The 17648-nt window shown below is 41.3% G+C and overlaps 1 protein-coding gene across 2 annotated transcripts; it reads left to right on the top strand.

The window, feature by feature from the left end:
- Positions 1 to 4528: 4528 nt before the first annotated feature.
- On the top strand, positions 4529 to 5732 carry LOC143741520 (uncharacterized). Of its 2 annotated transcripts, none has more exons than XM_077233809.1 (2): positions 4529 to 5324; positions 5544 to 5732. In XM_077233809.1, the coding sequence occupies exons 1-2, from the start codon at positions 4587 to 4589 to the stop codon at positions 5718 to 5720; spliced, it is 915 nt and encodes a 304-aa protein (XP_077089924.1). In that variant the 5' UTR covers positions 4529 to 4586; the 3' UTR covers positions 5721 to 5732. The 2 variants fall into 2 exon arrangements, with proteins under 2 accessions (XP_077089924.1, XP_077089923.1); XM_077233808.1 differs by having other exon boundaries at positions 5517 to 5732.
- The last annotated feature ends 11916 nt before the right edge of the window (positions 5733 to 17648 follow it).

Here is a 17648-nt window from a genome sequence, read left to right as displayed (position 1 = left end):
CTTTTAGATAAAGATAACTCTGTGCCAGAGTTTTTAAACCAAATCACTTGATCTAAGTATTTCTAGGAAATCTCTTGTCAATACTTTTCTCAGAAATTCCCACCTCTCACCAGTATATTGAAACTATGGAGCCCCTAAAAGGAGATGTTGATGGAAAAAAAATATGAGGTAACACTTAACAATAAGGTTTCATTAATTAACATTAGTTACCTACTTTAGTTAATATAAACCAAGAATGAGTAATACTTCTACAATATTTATTTATCTTAGTTAATGTTAATTTCAACATCTAATACATTATTAAAATCAAAAGTTGGATTTGTTAACATTAGTTCATGCACTGAATAATCATTAACAAACAATTAATTCATTCATTTGTATTAACTACCATTAATGAAGATATGTAACAAATGATTTGATAATTGTTGTATTAACGGAAAGTATATCGGGAAACACAAAACAACTGCTAGAGAACGCAAAAGCTATAGCTTTCCCTCCCATTCCATATTTTTTTCCCCATCACCATTTCCCTTAAGGTTTTAAGTTATGTTTAAAAATGTCTGAATGTTGTTGCATTTGATAAATTATATAGTGACATCTGTGAACAAATGATGCTAGAGCTTTTCTCTGAATAAACTTATGCCATTTAGTAAAAAAAAAAAAAAAAAAAAAAAAACTGGTGTCAAGGTGAAGTCAGTTTCCCCCAAATTTACGTGTCCTAGCAGAGCTCAAGTGTACTCCTCATTAACAATGAAACATTTCCAGTAATATTGGAAAATCATTGTTTATTGTTTCCTTTTTGTTTCAAATATCACTAAGTTTGATATTTTGTTACAGTGACATTCACACCATTTTTAAGTGTGTCCAAATACTTTGGGGCCACTTTACAGTAAATGCACATGAAAATGTTGTATTAATAATAACTGCATTAGCATTAATGTTTCAGTTATTGGGTTATTCTGATATAAATGATTACAATAAAACATGCACTACCCTTCAATATATAGCACATATTTGAACTAAAAATGGAAATTTACTATTTGTACACGGCATGTTGAAGCTGTGTCTTTGCATGTGTTCTTTTGAAACATTAAAATGAGGCATGATTTTAAGAACAAAGCCTGCTTTTATGTTCACCGTGGCTTGGGCTTCTTTTTACCCTGGAGATCAAAAGCACTTTTTACATAAATTGTACATTCATAGTTGTTCCAGGTTTTTTGTTTCCCTTCACATTCTTGTGGCCAGTTTCAAACAAAGCCTCTGTTCAAAAACTTTGAACAGCCTTGTTAAAGCAGCATCCGAACCATCATAGAACATCATAAGTGACCATTTTGGAACACCCTATAGACAGTCAAATGAAATGCTCTATAGAGACCCTACTCGCAATTGATTTCAGCTGAGGCTGATGTTTGTGAGTTGCTAAGCTACTTGAAATGAAATACAGAAAATCACAAAGAATGCACACACATTTTTGTAAAATTTGATTTAAGTTAGTTTATTGACAGTTATAAATGTGTATTACATTTGTAATTATATTTTTCCTGACTCCTGAGCCATCTTGAATTTATTTTTACAATAAAAAAATAAACCTTGCATTGCTCAGTGCATTTTGAGATTGTCATCAAAGTCAAGAACAATATATAAATTATGCTACTTTCAAATTTTGCCAACACAATGTACTGTATCTTAGAAGGCTTTTCAATGGAGTTGGAAAAGTCATTCACAATCAAAATGTTTGCATAACCACTGTGTGAAAACAGCATACTAGTTATTTGTTGCTGATATTTGAATGTATCCTGTGTGCAACGCTTACCAATATGAGAAAATCATGTGTCTGTAAACCCTTTCTTGTGGAACTGACCTGTGCATATTTCCCATGGGATATGAAGAGGATCAAGAATGTCGGTGAAACCAGAGCTCACAGTAACAATCACCACTAAGAAGATCACCATAAAGAGGATATGTGTGGCAAATTATTGCTTTCTATGAGCTGAAGTTATCAAAACCACTTTGTTTTCTATTACCACCAGCAAGAAACACTTTTCTTTATTATTAGCATTCCACCACATGTCTCAGTTGAAAGGTGTGTGCATACAGTGTTGGAGCAACTGATGGATAGGAATGCGTAAGATCTGGTTTGATCTGGTGTGGTAAGTAAGGTTTTTCAAATCATTCAAACAGAACAAACAGAATGCAGACTTAAAGAATTTAAATTGAAAGATTTATAGTTTTTAATTTAATTTGTATGAAATACTTATACACACTATTATTCACTATAGGGTAAAAAAAAACCCTTGGTATTTTTCCACATAACTGAAGCAGTTACAGGAAATTAGGAAGATGTGAATTTATTTAGGAAAAAGAACCATGGCAGACATTCACGAAATTGCCACCTTTGTGGAATCTGTGCAAATGACAATAAGGGTTTGATTCAACTTCACTTGGATGCAACTTTCATATTATGACTTTAGTCTTATAATGCAATTTAATCTCTTACTTCAATAATCTCTTAATTTTGAATGAACTTTCAAAGTAAATTATATCTGAAACTCATTAAAGTCATATTACAAGATTATTCACAATAGCTTATTCTCATTGTATGACAATTTCAAAAAATACGTTTTTTTTGGTTAATGTTTATGTGGTCCTAATATGCCATTCACCACCCCTTTAAAAATTAGATTTGCAGCATACACCTAGTGTGTAGGCAACCTAGGCTGGACACTAGCTAACACTTGCTAATTACCTTTCTAATGAGACAAAACTTCTTCCATTCCCACGCAACAATTAGGAAGCAAAAATATCAAATGTAGAGAGACGTTTTCATCCTGAAAAAGGCAAATACGGAGCAGTTGTTTGACATGCCCCTACTCCCTTTAAATTCATCTCATTCCTCTGATTTCATTTCAATGTTTAATTGGCGATCTCGTCCATTATTCATGCGGACGTACTGTAGAGGAAAGGGCATAGATGCTCGGCCCTGGAGTTACTGTGAAATAGAGAGTGTGTTGGAAGTATAACAAATGTCCAAGAGGATTGCTAATATTTTGATACATGAAGTCTAAAGCCAGATGGTTGTTTTACTTGAATTATGAGGTGACTTTGGGATGTTCTCAGTAGTCTTGCAAGTACAGTAACACTATCAATTAATTTAGTTTAATTTACACCATTTAATAAAAACAAAAAAGCAACAAAAAATTATGTTTTGTAGATAGTTGTTACAGTTTGTTATGTTGATGTATCCAGTCAAAGACTCTTATTTTTTACTAAGGCAGAGTTTGCATGTGATGGTACGTCACTGATTTTGGACAGACTTCTGAGGCAGTGAATAGAAATTACTATCATATCGAATATTTAATTACTATGATAGTAATTTCTAGCTAGAAAAATTCTAAAACGTGGAAAAAGTTGGTCGAAAATGTACATTTACACACAAACTGACTGTCACGGTGTGGGTTCATGTCTTGTTCCTGTCTGTCCTGTGTTTCCCTTGTCTTGTGTGAACTTTAGTTATTTCCTGTGCTGTGTCATGTTTTGTAGTCCTTTGTAGTTTTTCTAGTTTATAAGTATCCCCAGGTGTTTCTGATTAACCACACCCTCTTGTTATCTTGTTTAGCTAGTTTACCCCTGTATTTAAGCCCTGTGTTTCAGCCCTGTCTTGGTGAGTTGTTAATGTTGTGATGGTTGCTGTTTCTGTGTTCCTGGTCTGGGTTTCTTTTGTTTGTTTTATTAATAAATGTGCTTGCAGTTGGATACACTTCTCGCTTCATTCTTCCCGCATCGTTACAGAACAACTCACCGAATATGAATCCAGCAGCACGGATCTCGCCTGATCTACACAGGCTAGACCGGGAGTTCGCTGGACAGATCGCGGCCTTGGCCCTGGAAAGCCTTGATCTGTTCCAGTATATGTGGGGGTTTGTTCCTCTTGCTGCCTCCTGCTCCCTGGGTGAAGAGGCAATTAAAGTCTGTTAATCTCTCCTAAGCAAGAGACCGTCCAGCCAGAGACCGTCCAGCCAGAGACCGTCCAGCCAGAGACCGTCCAGCCAGAGATCGTCCAGCCAGAGCTTCACGTCAGCCACGTCCAGCCAGAGCTTCACGTCAGCCACGTCCAGCCAGAGCCAGTCTTCGAGCAAGAGCCAGAGCCAGTCTTCGAGCAAGAGCCTGAGCCCGTCGCCTGTTCGCCAGAACCAGAGCCAATCACTTGCCCGCCAGAGACTGAACACGCCGCATTTGAGTCTGCTCTGGGGGACACAGCGCTCATTGTGGTGTCCATGGCTGTTTTGTGTGTGTGGGCAGCACACACATCAGCGACAGCCCATGAACCCAGCCCAGAGTTTCCTTCGCCGCTGGTCCCGTCCAGCCCAGAGTTTCCTTCACCACTGGTCCCATCCAGCCCAGAGTTTCTTTCGCCGCTGGTCCCGTCCAGCCCAGAGTTGCCTTCGCCACGGGTCCCGTCCAGCCCAGAGTTTCCTTCGCTGCTGGTCCCGTCCAGCCCAGACTTTCCTTCGCTGCTGGTCCCGTCCAGCCCAGAGTTTCTGTCACCACTGGTCCTGCCCAGCACAAAGCCCTCTTCCCTGCTGATCATGCCCAGCCCAGAGCCCGTTGATCCTGCGCCAGAGCACGCTGATCCAGAGACTGTTCTCGTCACTTCTGCCGATCCAGAGACTGTCCACGTCACTTCTGCCCAGTCAGAGACTGTTCACGTCACTTCTGCTGATCCAGAGACGGTTCACGTCACGTCTGCCCAGTCAGAGCCTGTTCACGTCACGTCTGCCATGTCAGAGACTGTTCACGTCACTTCCTCCGAGCCAGTGTCTACGGACAAGATGGCCGAGCCAGAGACCATTCATGTCACTTCCTCCGAGCCAGTGTCTACGGACAAGATGGCCTATTCAGAGACTGTTCACATCACTTCCTCCGAGCCACTGTCTATGGACAGGATGGCCTATTCAGAGACTGTTACTGTTCCCGAGCCAGTGAGTGTGCTGTCTGTTCCCGAGCCAGTGAGTGTGTTGTCTGTTCCCGAGCCAGTGAGTGTGTTGTCTGTTCCCGAGCCAGTGAGTGTGTTGTCTGTTCCCGAGCCAGTGAGTGTGTTGTCTGTTCCCGAGCCAGTGTGTGTGTTGTCTGTTCCTGAGCCCGAACCAGGGTGTGTGTTGTCTGTTACCGAACCAGTGTGTGTGTTGTCTGTTCCCGAGCCAGTGTGTGTGTTGTCTGTTCCCGAGCCAGTGTGTGTGTTGTCTGTTCCCGAGCCAGTGTGTGTGTTGGCTGTTTCCGAGCCGGTGTCTGCTGTTCCCGAGCCGGTGCCTGCTGTTCCCGAGCCGGTGCCTGCTGTTCCCGAGCCGGTGCCTGCTGTTCCCGAGCCGGTGCCTGCTGTTCCCGAGCCGGTGCCTGCTGTTCCCGAGCCGGTGCCTGCTGTTCCCGAGCCGATGCCTGCTGTTCCCGAGCCGGGGTCGCCCGAAGGGCCTTCTCTGCCATGGACGCCCAAAGGGTCTTCTCCACCGTGGCCGCCCGAGGGGTCTTCGCCGCCGTGGCCGCCCGAGGGGTCGTCTCCGCCCTGGTCTCCCGATGGACTGTCACCGCCCTGGCCGCCTGCGCGTCCTGCTCCGCCCACGTTCCATGGCCCATGCCTGCCATTGCAAGGCCCTGGTCCTGTTCCCTGCGAGGACCTGGCCCTCCATCCCTCCCCCAAGACCGCCTCCACTTCACCACCCTCCTGAACTTTTTTTTGTTTTTTTAGGGCTATGTCACGGTGTGGGTTCATGTCTTGTTCTTGTCTGTCCTGTGTTTCCCTTGTCTTGTGTGAACTTTAGTTATTTCCTGTGCTGTGTCATGTTTTGTAGTCCTTTGTAGTTTTTCTAGTTTATAAGTATCCCCAGGTGTTTCTGATTAACCACGCCCTCTTGTTATCTTGTTTAGCTCGTTTACCCCTGTATTTAAGCCCTGTGTTTCAGCCCTGTCTTGGTGAGTTGTTAATGTTGTAATGGTTGCTGTTTCTGTGTTCCTGGTCTGAGTTTCTTTTGTTTGTTTTATTAATAAATGTGCTTGCAGTTGGATTCACTTCTCGCTTCATTCTTCCCGCATCTTTACAGAGACCACCAACTGCAACTCTTTCTCAGAATTGTGAGATATAAATTCACCATTGTGAGTTATAAAATGCTATTCTAGGGGGGGAAAGGGTATTTTTTCCTCCGAATTACGAGTTTATATCTCACAGTTCTGACTTTATAACGTGTGTAATTGTGCAATTCTGATTTTATATCTCCCAATTGCGTGTTATAACGTCAGCATTGCGAGTTTATTTCTCGCAATTACCTTTTTTATTTTATATTCTGTGGCGGAAACAAGCTTTCATAGAAATTCACAGGATTGTGGGATATCATATGAATAAGGATACATTTATGCTGTCTTTAAAAATCGATTAGATGAAGGTATCTGAGGAGACATTGGATTCAGACATGCAATGATGCCTTCCTACCTGGGAGTGCATCATCTGAAGGCTGCATTTTGCAGATGCTGTGTTTCCCCTGTGTTTCCTGTGTTTGTTTCACTCCATAGTTACTCATTAATTCATTACCTGTGTCTTATTTAACTTATTAGTACCTTGTATTTATTCCCTTCTGTTTGTGTTTTACACGTTTGGATGTTCTGGTTTTGGTACCCCTGTGTTCATCTTCCCTGCAGGACTTTCATGTATAGGCCTATTTAATTGTGGCCAGAGTGGCCAGACTGACCAAGGCAAATAAGACCAAGATACAAGAACCATTCCACTTACTCCTGGAAGCTTCCTAGAGGACTGTAAAACACACACAGGCTTTCATCGTCATAGTGGACCAGATGGTATAAGTCCAGGAAATCCTGCTTGTGTCTCTCAAGGGAGCTTTCCCTCTGGGAGAGGAGGAGGATTCAAACTGCTGCTAGATCCATTTAACAAATGGAAACAGAACTAGAACACATGCAAAACCATTACAAAACGAACACAGGCAAGATACACATGGCAAAAGCAAAAACAAACTCAGAAATCCCTTACAGATATTAGAAATCGTATTTTGTTTCATTTGTTTTATTTAAATTAACAAAATGGTTTGTTTTAGTTAAGAATAACAATCCTGATTTCCTTTAGTTTTATATTTATTACATTAAAACCGAATAAGGCATGTTTATTTAAGACTAAATATCAGTTCTGTCAGGACCACTATCGTCAAATACGATTGAAAATTAGCATACAGTTTGGATTGGCGGTATGGCTCTGTTCTGGTAAAAAAAAAGACTAGCAATTAACCCCCTTAGGGTAAACAGAACAGAACCAACATGAATGTATTGCAAATATCATTAATTCAAGATTTGAAAGTACATGTACAACATAATTCGAGAATTTATTCTGATTCAAAGGGAATCAGAATGCCACATACTGACTGACGAGAGGAGGAGCTGGGGATGGAGGAGGGTAATTCGCTCCTGAGAAACGCGATAGCTGCACTGTTAGCAATTGAGGTAATTTTTACAATAAATTTTACAACAACACATTGTATTCATGTTTTAATTGTAAATGCAAATGCATGATGGGAAATGTATGGACAGTCCTGTAATTTTATTGTAACTGCACTGTAGAAGCATTATTTTACAGCCACCGCATAGCATTGTGGGATTGCTGCTGTTTGAATTTTGAAATTGCACGGCGGTGGCCAACGGTACCAGAATCAAACATTTTTGGAAGAAGGAACACATCTCAGGTATAAAACGTTAACATGAAATCTATTTTATAAGCCTATGTATATATCAATACCGGACCCGGTGATACACAGAAAAATCCCCAGTGTTAAATCAACACTGCTCAGAGCAAATATGGTCCCACTCTACAGAGTGTTAAAGTAACACTGAAGCAGTGGTAAAGTTAATGAGATAATTAAGTGATTAACTGAGTGATGATTGAGCATTAGTGATGAACACCTACTATTAACAAGCAGAATCACTGAAGGAAAGAGAAACACGAGAACTACAACTGACTCCCAGCCCCAGCCTTAAATTATATCAGATGAAGATAAAAAGAAGACATTAAATCTCGGAAGATCTAACAACTCCACAGCATTACCAGCTTCACTTATTACTTACCAGACTGACTTTATTTCTGTCATATGTCTATGAAAGGAGGTTTAGATGACGATGTGTTAAAATGTCACCATTATGGTGATCGGTATTTCCTTTAGTAGGGCAGTTTGACTCTTGACAGTGCAGTTTGGGTTTTTCTAAAAGTGTTTACCAAAGCACATCATTTATGACAAAATAAACCAAAAACAAAGGCATTCAGGAGTTTTCATGTTCAAAAAGTAGAATGATTCACTAATCTTATCCCTGACCAAAAGTTGTAACTTGTTATTAATAAAAAACTTTAAACTTTCTTGACACAGAGCAGACATTCTGAATTTTTATATACATTGTAGATTTTTTTTGAAAATCATTATTATTATTATTTTTTTTAGAAAGAAACAGACATCAAGAATCAGCTATGAATCTCAACAATGGTGACATGCTTAATTCTACAATGAATGCTGGGAGCCAAGAGTTTTAAAGTATGGTAACTCCCAGAATGCATTGCAGCATAAAGCATGTCACCATTGTTGAGATTCATACGTGGATTCTTGATGTCTGTGTGTGTGTTGTCCAAAAATTTCTTTCCCAATATGTCTGGCTTTCTTTGCAACAAATTATGTGTTTTGGTAAACATTGTTACTTGACTGTAAATTCACATAAGTAGTCAAGAGTCAAATTGCCCAACTAAAGTTAAAACTGTTCACCATAATGGTGATTTTTTAAATGGTGATTTAAAAACATCAGCATCTAAACCTCTGTATTCTCTTAATTCAGGATGTATACCGTATATTGAATTACAATATTAAATTGTAATTATGTCCTGTGAAATTACAGGAAATACCTGGCAACTTAGTTGCAGTAAATATACAGTAAGTTGTAATAAATTACAGCATTTTACTGTAATAATGCTAGTATAATCACAGTAGCACTGCTGTATAAATACAGTACTTTATTGTAACAGTGAACAGTACACATCCTTTATATTACTTGCTGTAAATTTACTGGAATTAGTTGCCAGGGATTTTCTGTAAAATTACAATAAATTGTTAACATTGTGCTGATAATACTGAAGGAGCTTATATATGTATGGTGATAGGCGTCGTATTCCTATAGGTAGACATGTATCAGCTGAGAGTCAGCTGATGCAAGCTTGACCAACGTGACCTGCCAGAACTGACTTTACGCTTGATTTAAAAAAATATATAAAAATGTTAGGAATGTCAGTGAAAAAAATGGTGCAGAGGTAGAGTATATGCTATTCCCTGCTGTCTCTGCCATTATTTTACTCTCTTTAAAAGCTTAAAAGCCTATAAATAAATTAACAGCTGACAATAACAGTGAAATAGACCATTGTAGTCTTAGCTCCATTACAGTTATTAACTATACCACTAAACCTATTGTCCCAGGTCTATTACAATTACAGTATACCACATCCTTATTACTTTATTTATATCTCTGCTCTATTGTTCTACTACAGTTATGATGTCAGTGTTCATGAGAAATGCAATAGAACAAAACTGTATTACAGGTATTGTGTTGTCATATAGCTCTATTAGCACGACATCTATTATTTGTCAGCATTTTGAACATTTCTAAATAGCCCGACTTCAAGTACCTTCCTCTATGATCAGAAATGCCTATCTTTCTGCTAAAGTTACCAAGTTTAATAATTCTGTAGGTAAAAACATCCGACATTCAATAAAAACTGCAGGCATTTATTTTTTAGTAACTATTCTTAGTAACTATTATAATATTATAATCATACTTCAAACCATGCATGACCAGCATTTGCTGTGTCATTTCCTGACAGCAAAAAGGAAAACAGATGAGTCAATGTTTCTCTGTAGAGCAGCTGTTCCACAATACATTGAGGCCAATGAAGAGAGACACTAATAACCAAGAGAGAGACATTTACTGTATATAATCTGTTTGTGTCTATTGATGCACTGAGAGCACCCGGAGAGCTCTAGAACAAATCTGCGAAAACCAAACACAAAGGCTGGAGTGACAACACAACAGAATCCTCACTTTGAGCATTACACAAATTGATTTCCTCAACAGAATTTCGAACTCTCACTGCAAGAAAGTACAGAGAAAAAGAGCACTGCTGGAATTGCATCACCTAGAAAGGCGTATTAATTCAATAGTTCACCCAGAAATTAAAATTCTGTCATTATTTGCATAAAAATCTTCTCACATTTCTTTACCATTCAAGAACAGTTCATAATAACCATGTCTGGCCAGTTGAAAAAATTACCCTTACACTTTATTTTGATGGTCCCTTCTAACACTCTAATGAGAGTAGACATGTATGTGCAACGTTACTTATAGTCAACAGAATCAAAATAAAGTGACGATCAAAATAAAGTGAAAACACTATTTTCCAAGTCTTCCAAGTCTTGCGGTGGCTTTATGTGTGAAACAATGGCCCTGTCTCAAATTGCACCCTAAACACTCTCAGGGCCCTATTTTAACGATCTAAGCACATAGTCTAAAGCGCAGGGTGCAATTGCACGCAGCGCATGGTCTAAAAGGGTTGTCTCTATTCTGTTAATAAGTAATGGATGTGTTTTGGGCGTAACGTGAAATAAACCAATCAGAGTCTCATCTCCCATTCTCTTTAAAACCAGTTGCGCTTGTGCCTTGGCGGATTGCTATTTACATGAGGAAATTTGCAAGCGTAAAGACTGAACGTACACACGGATTGTGGACCCGCCTATAGGCGCACATACTAACGCGCTCTTTAAATAACAAAAAAATTATTGCGCCATTGACTTTAGACCAGGTTTATGTTGGTCAATGGCGCAGTCTATTTCAGTTGCCTCAAAATAGCAACGCGCCAACAATGCGCCTGAACACACCTCGTTTTCAGACCAGCATAAATGGGCGCATAAAATAGGCACAAATGCATTTGCTATTTAAACAACGTGGTGCAGGACGTGAAAATGATAACTGCATCAGGCTGAAACTAGCAAAAAACACTTTATACCGCCTGGCGCTGTATTGTGCCGGTTGTATGATAGGGCCCTCAGGCTTCCTACGAGTTTGCTTTTTCACAAAGTAACAGCACTTTGGCCCTGTTCCAAATGGCACACTTCATGTGCAATTGCGGCCTTGTGGACCAATGCACAGGCAAAAAAATTGATGTCGGCCCATATCCGGCCCACATCTGGGCCGTGTGGAATCCAGGTGTACCAGATGTGGACTGGATCTCAGCCGACACTATGTTGCTGTCTGGGTGGCCACCACGTGCACATCCGTTAAGTCCACAAGAGCGTAGGGTGTCCCATTTGCCGTTTTAGGTTTCAGACGTCTACCTGACAGTCAAAGTGACAGTCGAAGTGCAGAGGATAGAGCAACAAAAAAAGTTTTACGAAGTTTAGTGGGTTTATGCCATCAGGGTCAATTAATAATGACAAAATGTTTTATTTTATTCATTTAAGGGTAATATAACTCACATATACCAAATGAATATTTCTTTCATCCACTGACCCATAATCATTTACAGTAGAAGGTTAAAACACAGGCCTGCAGACGTATGTGGAAAAGATTTTCCATGACAGAACATCATTTGTAATTAAAAAACAGAGTTTGAAACTGGTGACCTGTTGCTCTTCTGTTTATTTGATGTAAGATATTTCTCCAAGAGTCCCTAAAGCACAAAGTCACAGGGATCAAAGAGACAGCAGTATTGGGCCACAGAAAGAATCCTCTATGACAAATATGACAGGCGACAGAGAGCTGACATTGCACACTATTGTTGAGGACCGTCATCCGTGAACCGCTGCTTGAAGGCGGAACTCCTTGCACATTCAGAGCTTTAATTCAATCATGCAGACAGAATAATGTAATGTGCTGACAGAGTTTGTAAAGTTTGTAATTTAATTCACTTTGATATGATCCCTAAGGATGAAAATTATTTGATATTTTCATTCTCAAGCATACTTGTAATATGTAGCCAAATGGGACGAGTATCACAAAATATGACACTAGACATAAATTGGTCGTGGTTCCTTTAAGAGATTGTGTTGGGACGCTCTCTTTACGGCATTGCCTCGTGTAGTGTGCATGCGCTAGTTTTCAGCGAAGAGAGAGCAGTGATTGCACGTGAGAGCTGCTGGTTTTGTTCATATACACCCATTTAAGGCTTTGTGAGGTAAATATACAGTTTCATTCCCGTGAACAAAATGTTTAAATTTTATATTTACGTATTACATATGTGTGTGCTCATTTGGAAATGTTTATAGATCGCCTTTTAAGGACGCCTGTGTGTGTATGTGTGAGCTGGATCTGGTTTGATCACGCGTGGGACACGTGCAAAGACTGGGTATGTGTTGTAATAAATGTTAATTAAATTGTTCCTCTTATTCGAAGCCCAGTGTTTGCGAATGTTTAAATTGGATGTGCATGTTAGAAAACAGTGGGTTCTTTTAACATTGAATATGGTTAAGAGCTACTTAAACGTATTGAATGCTGTGTGAACAGTGTACTAATTTCTCTTTCTTTAAAACTGTATGCAGATAACTGTGAAGTTTGATGGTAGACTAATGTACTGTTTTTCATTTGACTTTAGCCTCTACCGTATTTCATAACTGTATTTAAATTCTGTATTTGTACTAGTCTATTTCGTTATTCCAATGTTTTTCATTTCAATTTGATTTCATTCAGTTTGTGTCATAATCATCTTTTATACCAAACAAGTGCACCAAAGAAATGTGAAAGACTTTATTTCATTGTATTATTTTTGTTTCTAAGTATTTGCTCCTCTCGATCACTGTCCTTTATAGAGACAGCAGCCAGAATAAAGCCCAAAAAGTAATTTTTGTATCCTGTGTTGTTTCATTCAACCACTGGCTACATAATTTGGTACCAGGAGTGGGGTATCTGGCTGTTGGGAGCTTATAGGTCTTTTTATTATTCGGTTTGAAATACGGTAGAGGTGAGGATAGGTGTCTGTGGAACACGGAGTGGAGGCTATCGTCCGGGGTCCAGGCAAAAGTCCAGGGAACAGAAGTCGGCTGGAGGTGACCTGGTGGTGACGATACTGCGGGAAGGGAGAGGAAGAGTGCTTCATTTCCACCGGAATCCACCGAGTGCTGTGTGCGGAGACACCTATGAAGGGACTGTCTGAAGAAGATACAGAAGTATTATCCAAAGAGTTGAAGACATATCCTTTTTCTTCCAAAATAGTGACGAACTGATTAAGAGACTTTTTAAGAGATTATTTTGCTCTGTCAACCGTTTTTTTTTGTGTGGAGCTGAGATAATTGGTAAATTTAAGAAATGTCACATTCAGATGATGATGTTTCAGTTTCACATGAGCATGATGATGCACAGGGTGCAGGAAGTAGAATGCATGACATGCAGGGACAAATTAGAGAACTTAGCCGCCAACATGAAGAGACTAGAGCAGCAATTGCTAATTTGAGCAGAGAGCCATCCAGGTCTTATATTTATGTACCAAGAGAACGTCAGATACAACCATTTAGTGGTGATCTAAACAAAGATGGGAGGAAGGTTGATGAGTTTATTGAAGAAGTAGAGAGGGTCCTACTGGTCAGAAATCAGACCACAGAGGATCAGTTAGACTTCGTCCTGTCACTCCTAAGAGGTGCAGCTTTAGAGGAGGTCAGATTAAGAATGGGGAATGAGTCAGACCAAACTTGTGACCTTTTCGAGTATCTGAGAGCAGCTTTTCGAGAAAAGCGCAGCATATCTCAGCTATTGCAGACCTTCTATAGTCGGAAACAAATGGAAGGTGAGGATATCCGCGCATACTCGCATGCGTTGTCACAGATTCAGAACTCAATCCTGAAACAGTCACCAAATGCAATGGTAAATGTGAGTTTGTCCATGCGCGACCAATTCATTGAGGGCATTAGAGACACAAGTCTCAGAAGAGAACTTCGGAAGCTTGTTAGAGACAAGCCAGAGTCTACACTTATTGAAGTGCGTGATGAAGCCCTCATGTGGTCTTTAGAAGATCCTAAGTCTCGTGTCACAAAAGTGGTCAGCAGTCGAAATGTCGTTTCTGAGACTGCGGAAGCTCAGTGTGCTGCTGTTAATGGACCTGAAACAAAATCAGTTAATCTGGAAGACGTTTTAAAAATTGTAGCAGAACAAGGAAAGGCTATAGGGTAGCTTACAAGAGCAGTTGAGAAACTCACAGCACAGGGCAGCAAGTCAGAACCTATGAACCAAACCAGACCCAAAGTGCAACCAAGGTTTACAGAAGATGGCCAACCAGTATGTTTCCGGTGCAATGGTGTTGGGCACATCGCTAGGAGGTGCGTGAGGAAATACAGACAGGCTGTGGCAGAGAATGCCACTGCCTCTGTGCCGCCGGGAAACGCCCACCCTCGGTTGCTGTGAGCCAGGCAGTTCGGGGGCAGTCCATTGACTTAACTAACATGGATACTAGCCGTGACAGACTACTCGAGCGTGCTGTGAGAAAATGTCCTGTTGCTAACCTCAGTATCAATGGAGTGAGTGTCGCTTGTCTACTGGATACAGGGAGCCAAGTCAGCACTATTTCTGAGAGTTTCTTCAGGGAACACCTATCCGGTGAAGATAAAGATATACTTTCAACAGCAGGCTGGTTGAAGCTGACCGCAGCTAATGGTTTGGACATACCTTATCTTGGTTACCTGGAGTTGGAAGTCAAAACCATGGGTATTGTGCTTCCAGAATGTGGCTTCCTTGTTGTTAGAGACACACAGAACTCCTCTCTAGTAACAGCACTAATTGGCATGAACGTTATCAGCAGATGCAGGCAACTGGTCCATGCAGAGTTTGATACCACGCTGGGTGGGAAGTTGCAATCAAATTGGAGAGCAGCATTTCAACAGTTGCACAGTGCCCATAGCCAAGAGAAGAGAATAGCAGTACGGATAGCTGAAAAAGAAGTGGTCGCCGTACCGGCTTCTTCAGTTGCCACGGTGATGGCCAAAGGTGCGAAAGATGTGCTTCATGATGGTTCATCCGATTACCTGTTGGAGCCTATGAACACACCATTACCGGGCGGACTCATTGTTGTTCCTTCTCTGGTGTCATCAGGGACATCATTGTTTCCTGTGCAAGTGGTAAATCTTTCCTCAGAAGACATCTGGTTACAGGCCCGAACCCGCCTTGGGACTTTAACTCATGTTGAGAGTATGAAGTTAAATGAGATGTATGAGGTTAAGTTCCAGCGTGTTTCAGCTGATATGGAGGAGATCACGGTTAATGCCAAAAACAGACAGGTGTTGGAGAACAGCACGAAAGAGTTCCTCAGTAAGCTTCATATTGGTGGCACCATTGAGCAGCAGGCAGCGCTGAGTGATTTGTTAATGCAGTATTCTGATGTGTTCGCGTTCGAGGATAAAGACCTGGGTTTTACCAATAAGGTGAAACATGAAATCCATGTGGCCGACGATGTCCCAGTGACACAGCCACAGTACGGAGAAGTCAGAGAACACATCAGTAAGCTTCTCAAGAAGGGAGTGATTCAAGAAAGCACCAGTGATTATGCCTCCCCTATTGTGTTAGTGAGGAAGACGGATGGCAGCCTCAGGCTGTGTGTTGATTACAGGCAGCTCAACGCTAAGACCCGCCGAGATGCGTTCCCTTTACCTAGGATCGATGAGAGTTTTGACGCGCTTCAAGGAGCAACATTCTTCTCTTCAATTGATCTGGCGAGTGGATATCATCAGGTTGCTGTTCACGAACGTGACAGGCATAAGACTGCATTTACGACTCCATTTGGGATCTTTGAAGTACTCCCGTATGCCTTTTGGGGTGTGTAATGGGCCATCAACGTTTCAGCGCCTGATGCAGACCACAATGGGTGACTTAATCTTTCAGATCATGCTAGTGTATTTGGATGATATACTAGTGTACTCTGCCACTTTTCAAGAGCACTTGCGGAGATTGGAAATAGTCTTTAAGAGGTTGAAGGAAACCGGTCTTAAAGTTAAGCCTGAGAAGTGCCACTTCCTGCAGCGAGAAGTAATCTTTTTGGGTAACCGAATCTCAGCAGAAGGTGTTGCTACCGATCCAGGGAAAACCGAGGCAGTGAGGCAATGGAAAGTGAAAGTGAAAGTGAAGTGAAAGTGACACGTGATGGCCAAGTATGGTAACCGATACTTGGAATTTGACCTCTGCATTTAACCCATCCAAGTAAGTGCACACACATTAGGAGCAGAGTAGTGAACACAAACACACTGCAAACGTGGATACACACACCCGGAGCAGCGGACAGCCTTGAGTGGCGCCCGGGGAGCGATTGGGGGTTAGGTGCCTTGCTCAAGGACACCTCAGTCATATTCCTGCCGGTACTGGAATTGAACCAGCAACCTTTGGGTCACCAGTCCAACTCTGCTACCATTAGGCCATGACTGCCCCCAACACAGTGAAGGAACTACGCTCGTTCTTAGGGTTCTGTGGCTACTATAGAAAATTCATTGAGGGGTTTTCTAGGATTGCTGGGCCCCTTCATGATTTAGTGAATCTGTGTATTTCCCAGTTTGGCAGTGCGTGAAAGGATTTCAGTGCTTTGTGGTCGTCTGAGTGCCAGTTAGCATTTGAGCTCCTGAAAGAGAAGCTCACCTCTGCTCCTGTGCTGGGGTATGCAGATTTTACTCTTTCGTTCGTCTTAGAGACTGATGCGAGTAATGAGGGCCTGGGAGCAATACTATACCAGCAACAGGGCGAGTGTAAGAGGGTCATTGCATTCGCTAGTAGGAGACTTCGGAAGGCAGAAAGGAATGACCGGAACTACAGCAGCATGAAACTGGAGCTGCTGGCCCTTAAATGGGCCATCTCGGAAAAGTTTCGTGGTTATCTGCTGGGCTCCAAATTTGTAGTCATCACTGATAACAACCCTTTGTGCCATCTTAAAACAGCCAAGCTCGGTGCAATTGAGCAAAGGTGGGTCGCTCAATTAGCCGTTTTTGACTTTGAAGTGAAATATCGCCCTGGCCGACACAATGCAGCTGCTGATGCTCTGTCTAGACACCCTTCAGCAGGGGAGCTTACCATCCCTGACGAGTATGACGACTGTGTTGCTATTTGTAATGTAGTCAACAAAGGGACAGTCCTGCAGCCTGACTTGGTGATTGCTGGTGAGAGCTGTTGCAGGGTCAGACAAATTCGTGCCTTGGATTGTGGAGAAGTTGCTGGAAATGACAGCCAGGGAAGTACGCATACTATGCCGGGCTATAAAGTAGAGGAGCTGGTAGATTTCCAAAAGAATGATCTTACCATCAGTTCTTTCAGAAACTTCTGGGAAATCAAGAGAAAGCCCTCCCGCGCTGAAAGATCTCGACTTTCAAAATCCACCTTATCTCTGATAAAGCATTGGAAAAGTATCCAGGAGCAAGATGGTTTGCTTTATCGTATTGTGAAGGATCAATATCAAGGTGAATATAAACATTTGCTCTTACCTGAGTGTTTAAAAGAACCTGTCCTTGAAAGTGTGCATGAAAACATGGGACATCAGGGGATTGAGCGCACCATTAGTCTGTTGAGACCACGATGCTTCTGGGTGGGTATGTACAACGATGGGGAGCAATGGATCA

The sequence above is a fragment of the Siphateles boraxobius genome, unplaced genomic scaffold, assembly GCF_051911475.1.
Source record: "Siphateles boraxobius isolate OS27281-9 unplaced genomic scaffold, OSU_SipBor_1 19, whole genome shotgun sequence".
NCBI lineage: Eukaryota > Metazoa > Chordata > Actinopteri > Cypriniformes > Leuciscidae > Siphateles > Siphateles boraxobius.
The sequence above is the reverse complement of the archived record's forward strand: the minus strand, read 5'-3'. Positions and strand labels throughout refer to the sequence as shown.

What these genes read in the sequence shown, in the direction of transcription:
- LOC143741520 (XM_077233808.1), top strand. Translation starts at nt 4,587, where the DNA reads ATGCCCAGCCCAGAGCCCGTTGATCCTGCGCCAGAGCACGCTGATCCA. An exon ending in TGCCTGCTGTTCCCGAGCCG is followed by an intron (nt 5,325 to 5,516) that starts GTGCCTGCTGTT and finishes TGGCCGCCCGAG; the next exon opens with GGGTCTTCGCCGCCGTGGCC.